The sequence below is a fragment of the Rousettus aegyptiacus genome, unplaced genomic scaffold (genome assembly GCF_014176215.1).
Source record: "Rousettus aegyptiacus isolate mRouAeg1 unplaced genomic scaffold, mRouAeg1.p scaffold_m13_p_5, whole genome shotgun sequence".
In the NCBI taxonomy this organism is placed as follows: domain Eukaryota; kingdom Metazoa; phylum Chordata; class Mammalia; order Chiroptera; family Pteropodidae; genus Rousettus; species Rousettus aegyptiacus.
Window position 1 is genome coordinate 11484672 of NW_023416308.1, and position 8178 is coordinate 11492849.

General features: G+C 50.2%; 1 protein-coding gene across 2 annotated transcripts in view; it reads right to left on the reverse strand.

Annotated features, from left to right (window-relative positions):
- The window catches only part of PXN (paxillin), a 42697-nt gene extending 38160 nt beyond the window's left edge, over positions 1–4537 (reverse strand). For both annotated transcript variants that reach the window (XM_016127160.2, XM_016127159.2), the window contains exon 1: positions 4391–4537. In XM_016127160.2, the coding sequence (XP_015982646.1) occupies positions 4391–4403 (13 nt within the window). In that variant the 5' untranslated portion in view covers positions 4404–4537. The remainder of the gene's footprint in view (positions 1–4390) is intronic.
- Between the last annotated feature and the right edge of the window lie 3641 nt (positions 4538–8178).

Genomic DNA, 8178 nt, shown 5'->3' on the forward strand with positions numbered 1-8178 from the left:
GAACTTGGGCTAGTGGACCCGCCCTCTCTGTATCTGTTTTGTCATCTGTAAAATGGGTAGTAATAATAATATGGCCTCATATGGTCCATGTGATTCAATGAAATAAGGTGCGTAAAGCGCCCAGCAGTGCCTGCACATAGTAAGTGCCTAGCAAATATTACAGGAAAGAGTTTGGTAAACAATGAAGAAAGAAAAGTGTTCTACCGATACCGTGTTCGTTATTATTAACGGAGGCAATGAGGCCGGGACGACCCTCGGAAGCGCTGGAATGAGAGTGAAGCCAGGAGGAAGTTTTTCACCATCTTGAACCTTGGAACAAGGTAAGGGCCCAAAGGAAGCTTTGGAAGGTCAGCACACTCCTTGTACGATGACTAAATTGAGAAAGCGGGCAGCTCAGCACCTCAGCAGTAACTCTGGCCTTCTACCGGCCCCTCTGGCTAAGGGCTCACCCTTCCTCTCCAATGCGTGGCCATCACTGGGGAAGACGGAAGAAAGGAAGATCGAGGTGTTCCCTCGGAAGACCTCAAACCCGTCCTGGTGGGGCTACAGACCCCAGCAGGCCACGCCTTTCCACAAAAAGCTGTGGCTGCCCAGGCAGCAGACGGCTCAGCACAGCACAGCAGAAAGGGCACCTGCTAAGGAGACACGCCAAGGTTTGAATCCCCCACTAGTGTAGAGCCTCGGAGAATCTCTGGCACGGACGCAGAGCCCAGTAGAAGTGCACATCACTCCAGGAGCGCCTCTGTCACAGGCCCAGAAGCTGGGTACCTGACCCTGGCCTAACACACAGAGGCGCCACAGACGAGCAAGCCCGAAGTCCAAACTTTCCACGGAAACAGGGAGGATTAGTAGCCCGGAATGCCCCAGGCAACTCCCTTGTCCTCCCGCGCCCCCCCCCCAACCCAGTACACCCCTCCAAGGACAATGAGGCACTGTTTTCCAGAGGGTCAAGACTGCTGAGAAGCTGAAAGAAGACATGTCCAGATTCCAGCGGCAACTGGGCACTGCCAACAGCTGGCTGCTTCCCCTGGGGAGGGAGCGAGGAAGGCAAAACTATCAAGTGGACCCACCCTCCGCCCGTAGAGGCCATTTCCTGGGGATGGCCCCCAGGGCAGAAATTTTAATGGTAACTGACAATTACTCAGCAGGCCCCAGGGCTCATCTCCCAGGTTAGACGAGGATCACTTACAACCTTATTAGCAGTAATACTAATTAAGTATGGACCAGATCTGGAATTGGATCAGTCTGGGTTCCAATCCCAGCTCCTCCAGTGAACTTCCCAGAGCTCAGGTTTCTGCAACTGTAAAGCGGAGATAAAACGTCCCCCTCTCAGAATGGCAGTGATGAAACACATAAAGCGCTGAGTCGGGTGCCTGTCTTCCGTCAAGCAGGAGTGATCATTATTGGACCGCAGCTGTGGTCACAGCCCCCCCCCCCCAGCCCGCCAGGCGCACTAGGAACGTGAATGAGGGGAGAACAGGGAGTTGGGTCGGGAAACGGAATCAGAGTGCATCTCAGTGTTGTGGGAACTCTGTCCAGGAAACTCCGGCCAGAACACGAACAGGGCGAACTCCCGGCCAAACCAGCATCTAAACAGTAATGAGAAAAGCCACCAGCAGCCACCCCACAGCACAAAGCAGTCAGAACACACAGCAAAGAGCCGTGTATGTGTTTTTCTGCCCGAAGAGCCATAAATTTGTAACTTATTAAATAGCACATGGCAAGTCTGTCACTAGTAGCTATGGGGAGGGGAGTGTTTCCTAATTTTTTTTTTTTTTTAGGGTAAAAAACAAAGTCAAAGCAGAGACTCTTGGCCCCTCTAGTCTTGCCACAGGACAGACCTTAAGCTCTCTCCTGTTTCAGGGACCACGAGGCTCACAGCTGAGAACACTCTCAAGAGAAAAATAAAAACAAGAGGCCTAGCCTTTGTGTCTGCCCTAACTAAGTAAAACAGCTGACGGGCAGGGTGCTGAGCAGTCAGCCAGACAGCTGATGGGGCCTGAGCGGACAGGCAAATTCCTCTCCCTTCCTGCACGCCCCATTCCTCCCACCCCAGGCTCCGGTCAGCCAGGCGTGGCTGGCCCCCTGGGAGCTTAGACCAAGGAAGTTGGGCAGCCAGGATCCAAACAACTGGGAAGCCTGTGGTGGAAGGCAGCAGAAGTTACAGGTGGCCGTTATCACCCAGCTGCGACCCCTCCCCTTCACATGTAGCTAGCCCCCTCCTCAGGAAGAAAAGCCTCTGGGTACCCAAGAACTACAGATATAGGAGGAGACAGAGACTGGGCTTCTTCTAAGTCATGGTTTTGTCATTTCGTGGATGTGCAGCCTTGGGCAAATGAATCAACCTCTCTTAGTCTCAGTTTTCTCAATTTGTAAAAGGCAGGTAGGTAATAATGACAGCAGTGGCCCTAAGGAGCTCTTATAAAGGGCTGCTGTGAGAACAGGACAAGTCGAGGTATGGGGAAGTACTCCATAAACAGCAAATTTAAAGTCCTATGGTCCCCCTCTGCCAGTACACTCTCTTTCCTTTCAGAGACTAATTCAGTTTCCTGGCCCTAAATGGAAGACTGTCAGAAGACAGGAATTTAGGACTTCGTCTGCAAACTCTACAAAGACTTTCTTGGTCCTTCAAACAGCACCAGAACTGTGTAGAAGCACCAGAACCATATCAGCATTTTAGAAACTGTAACTCTGCTTCTCAGTTCCCATTGAGAAAACTTTGAGAATTTCAGATCCTGATTTTAAAAGCATCTCTCAGCCTCCTTTCAGCTTAGTTATTTTTATGTGAAAAAAAAAAAAAAATACCTGCCTGGAAGCCACGCCAACCTTGAATGTGTTGGAAAACTGGGTGCCAAGCCTGACCCAAAGGCAGAACTATGCTTGGCAGCCATCACACTCTGCAAAACAGGCAGGACCTTACACCATCCCTAGCTCCAGGATCTCTTTGGGGGCCGGGGTGGGGAGGCAGAGGGGCCGATCCCAAAAGGAAGCTGCCAGGAAGCAGTGCAGTCCCTGTCCTCCTCCCTGTCCTCTTGGAAATCCAGTGCCTACAAATAGCCAGTCTTAACTTAGTGCCCTGTGTGCTTGGGGGAGGCCCGCCAGTTCTGTCTGATGAATCTGCTCCTCAGAGCCTAGGACAGAGAAAGCATCAATGGTCACACAAGCCACCCACAGTCCAGAGAGGGAAGACAAGGCTCCTACAGAAAAGAAAATTTTCCCCCCTCTGCACCTCCCCAGCTCAGAGGCCCTCCAGCTACAGCAGTGAAGGGGAGGAGTGAATCCTCTCACTCCAGGGTTCACGCCACTCAAGCCATTCCTAGAACCCTGGCACCAACCCCCTTGGGTTTAGTGTCTGGTTCCACCAGACACTTTCCCCTGCCCTAACATGAAATCAAAACTGGACTGAAAAGAGTGGTTTTGGAGCTCCGATAAACTGAAAACAGTAAAACTCTATTCCGGGCATCCTGTCCTCCTTTCCTGTGTGGCTTCCAGCAGGGTCTGATGCTAGGGAGGGTGAGGAGACACTGCCAGCCAGGACAAACTCAAATATGGCCATACCTTGGGCCTCACTTCCCTCCTCATTCCCCTGGCATTTCATCAGAGTCTAGGAGTGGGGAAGAATCACGTCTTCCCAGCTTTCTCTTCTAGGATTAGGCTGGTCTATGACATGAAAGGGGAGGGGCTGGTCCACAGAGGGGACAGGACAGTCAGTGAAATGGAGTGACCCGCCCAGGCGATGGGGTGACCAGACCTGAAGTAGGGGGCCAAGAGGGCACATGGGAAACTTGTCTTTGTAGGGGTGTGGTCATCAGAGGTTTATCTCTAACTTGTGAATCTGCCTAGTGACATGAAAGGGCTGGGCTCAGAGGGGCTATCCGAGAAGTGAGAGCAGTCCTCGAGGGGGTGGGAGCAGGTCCTGGAATTGAGGTACCAGCCTGTGAGATTAGGAAGCTGCTCCCCAAATTGGGCGGTCGATCTGTGAGGTGGGGGTTGGGGGACGGTCTGTGAAGTGAGGGTCCCGTAGCTGGGGGAGGCGGTCTGGTCCAAGCAGTGAGGATCTCGCCCGTGAAGCGGACGCGACGGGTCCCTGAGGTGCAAGCTGGTCCCTGGGGATGGTCTGGGAGACGGGGGTGGGTCCTCGAGGTCGGGGGTCCAGAGGTGGGGCTGTCCCCGAGCAGGGGGGCGACGGCTCTGAGGACAGCAGCGGAACCAGCTTGAGCCGGGACTCAGGCCCAGCCCGGGATCCCGGCCGGGGCCCGCAGGAACTGGAGCGGGGATTCAGGCCCCGGGGGCGGAATCCCGCAGCCCCCACCGCTCGCTCGCTCGCGCCCGCCCGGCCCGGGGCCGCGCGCCCCTCGCTGCCTGCTCCCTCGGCCTCCTGCTCACTCACCGAGGTCGTCCATGGCGGGGCTGTGGGCGCCGGGAAGCGGCTCGGCGTCGCGTTCGCTGCCTGTCCCGGGGCCGCTCCTCTCCGCCCGGCAACTTTTCCGCGGCGAGCCCCGGCCCGGAACGCAACGCACCACCGCCGCGCGCGCCCGCGCCCCCGCGCGCCCCCGCGCGCCCCGCCCCCGGCCGCCCGCGCGAGCACGCGCGCCGCGCCGCGCCGCGCCCCGCCCGCAGCAGCCCGCGCGAGCGCGCCGGCCCCGCCCCCTCCGCCGGCCCGCGAGCGCGCGCCCGGCCCGTAGTGGGCGACGCTGGGCGGGGCAGCGGCGCCCCCACGCGGCGGAGCCGGCAGGTGGGCGGTTCCCAGGCCCTCACGCCCTGCGGTCAGTCTTTCGATCCGTCTCAAAGTCACATGCCTGACCCTTTGGCTGACATAGCCATCCGCCTGTCTTGATATCTCACAGCCTGGCTTGTGTCTGTCTATCCATCAGTCACTTACTCATCACATGTCTGTCAACTGGAGAGTTAGATTTGTCCGCCTGTTTATCTCATAGTTAAGTCACCTCCCCAGAGAGCCCTAAATCAATATCGGGCAAGGTCAGGAACCTTCGAAGGACTTTCCCTGGGGTCGCCTTCTGGGCCCATGGCAATGCAGCTCTTCACAGCCCACTTTTGAGGCCAGATTCAATACCTTCGAGGTTATATATCCCTTAATCGTCCGCATGTCCACCCTCGCAGGGAGATTTTCCAAAACTCCGCACGGAGCAGAGGGGATCCCGCCTTACACGTTATAGGAAAAGCTACAGAAGTTTATACCCAGTGCCAGGCACAATGTCCTAAAACACCCCAATACCACCCCAGACCCCAGAGGGGCTCTCACGACTCGGACTCAGAAGTCAGATAATTGTAACAGCTGCTATTTACTGAGTGCCAGATATTATGTAGCTATTGTCTAAATTAGTCATATAAAAATAGTTATTACTATCAGCCCTTCCCCACACTTTGAAATGGGCAATGGGTAATTTGTCAATTTTATGTAAAAATGCTCTTTAAGCACAGCTGCAGGCTCCCCTTCTCACAAGAAACCACCCCCCAAGACCTTCTGTGTCAGGCCAGGTCCTCCAGGAAATAGATGTTGAGATAGAGCTGTGGGCAATGCCTGTGAAAGAGAAAGGGGAAGAAGCAAAATTGGGCAAGGAGAGACACAGATCTGACAAACATAGGCCAACCCAACTGGGAGCTCCTGAACAAAATTCCATTAGAGAAGTCCCAGGCCCCAATTCCCCACCGTGTTCAGCCATTGGCTGGGGATGCCCAGGAAGTGTGTGACCAGCCTAAAGGCCCTACATCTGGAAGCTATCATTCCCGGAGCTGGATAACGAGCTCTTTTTGGAAGGCAGAACCAAGCAGTTCACCTCTGTGGCTGCCACGTCCTCCTACATTAAAATTCAAGAGCCAAGACTGCTCCTCAACTAGGCAGTCACTCTGTTACATGCCCTTCCAACATCTTTCATGTACCTCTGTTTTATGGGCATTTCTCACCTTGGACTTGGGCCCCTACCTAGGATTTCCTCATGTTAATAGCCCCTAAATCCCATTTTCTCCCCTTCTTTCTCTGCCCCTCTAGGACTCCCATCCCCACCCATCAGACTTGGCTAACTTAATCCAGGTTTTCCCATGCTTCCTAGCTGACATTGGCAAGGCAGATGGATAGCCCTGACAAAAATGAATTCAGGGTCCCCATAGTGAGGAAACAGCTCCCAAGAAAGCAGGTCCTCTGAGGGATCGCTCCATGGCCAAATGCACAGAGATCCATCTAGTTCATGGAATGTCTGTCTGTCTTTTCACATGTACTGTTCATTCTGCTTGGAGGGCTCTGGATGCCTCTTCCTGTCCCAACCTTCAGGCTTCTCTGCCCAAAATGTGGGGTAGAAGTTAAGTGCACAGGCTATTGGACTGAGTCTACCCAGGTTCAAGTCCCAGTTAAGCACCTTGCTGGTGGTGAATCTCAGGGCCAATTACTCTGTGCCTCAGTTTCTTCCTCTGCAGAGGGAAGGTTAATAAAATTACTTCTCAGAGTCATCATAGGCTTAAAGGAGATACCACACATTTAGTACTTAGAATGTTTTTTGTCACCAATAAGCACTCTCTAACTCAGTGCTCTCCACTAGAAACAAAATGCAAATTACATATGTCATTTAAAAATGTCTGGAAGCCACATTAAGATAAGTCAAAAGAAACAGGAAAATTAATCTTAATATATTTTCTCTAATTTAGTCTATCTTAAATGTTATCATTTCAACTTGTAATCAATATAAAAAATATTAATGAGATCACTCACTTTTCTTTTTCATAGCAAGTCTTTGAAATCTGGTGTGTATTTTAACACTTGTAACATGTCTCCATTTGACTAGTCACATTCCAAATGCTCAGTAGCCACAGTCTGTTTGCTTGCTTGTTTGCTTTATTTATTTGGGAGACATTGGTTAATAAAATTATATAGGTTTCAAGGGTACAATGCAGTAATACATCATCTGTATATTGCATTGTGCATTCACCACCGAAAGTCAAAGCTGTCATCACCGTATCTTTCATCTCCTTTACCCTTACCTTCCTCTCCCCTCCCCCCTTCTCCTCTGGTAGCCAAAAAACTGTTGTCTGTGTCTATGAGTTTTTGTTTGTTTCTCTTTGAAATAAATCAGAAAGGAAAAGTTGAGAATAACCTGATTTTACTCATATGTGGGATATAAAATTATAAGCAACAAACAAACGAGAGAAACAAATAATTTTATATCCCACATATGAGTAAAATCAGGTTATTCTCAACTTTTCCTTTCTGATTTATTTCACTTAGCAATGGTAATCTCAAGATCCATCCATGTTGTTGCAAATGGCAGTATTTCATCTCTTCTCATGGCTGAGTAATGTTCCATTGTATGTATGTACCACAGCTTCTCTACTCAATCATCTATCAAAGGGCACTTTGGTTGTTTCCATGTGTTGGCTGGACAGCACGGCTTTAACTGTTATCTGGCATCATTATTTTTTGGGATTTCAACCTAAAAGCCACTTCCTCAGAAAACCATTCCCTGCCCTGCCAGACTATGTCAGGTATTAAGATCTTTATTTCGCACCCTGGATGTCCTCATCACAATTATGAATAAACAATTCTTATGCATTTGTCATATGCCTCTGTTCATTTCCTACTAGACCCTAGACTTCATGAAGGCAGAGAGCACACCTGCTTTGTTCACTGTTCCATCCCACTGCCTGGTACAGCGCAGAAGGCATAATAGGTGCTCAATAAAAATATGCCACCCAATGAATGAAGCTTAGCATTGCACTAATTGATGTTGGGAAGAAAGAGATTAAGGGAAAAAAAAAATTCAGAAGAATAAACTTCAGAACTTACAATATAGATGTAGAAATTTTCTTTATAAAAGCAACAGTTGTTCATTGTAGGGATAAATTTAGGGGGGAGAAAAGATAAACTAAGAGATGAAAATTAAAAGTATCCATAATTCAAAAAAAAAATTCATGACCAGTTGTAGTTATCTAGACCATCCTTTTATACACATGCAGGCACACACACACATCAATAACACATATATGAAATATTTAAATATGTATTTTTATATTTTTGCATACTGTTTTGAAACCTGCTTTTTTTTTCACTTAACACTATTTTGTGAACATCTTTTCACAGCAGTCAATATTCTTCTAAAACATCATTTCTTTGGACAAAATAGCATTTTATCATATAACTGTACCAGCTTTTACTTAACCAGTTCCCTG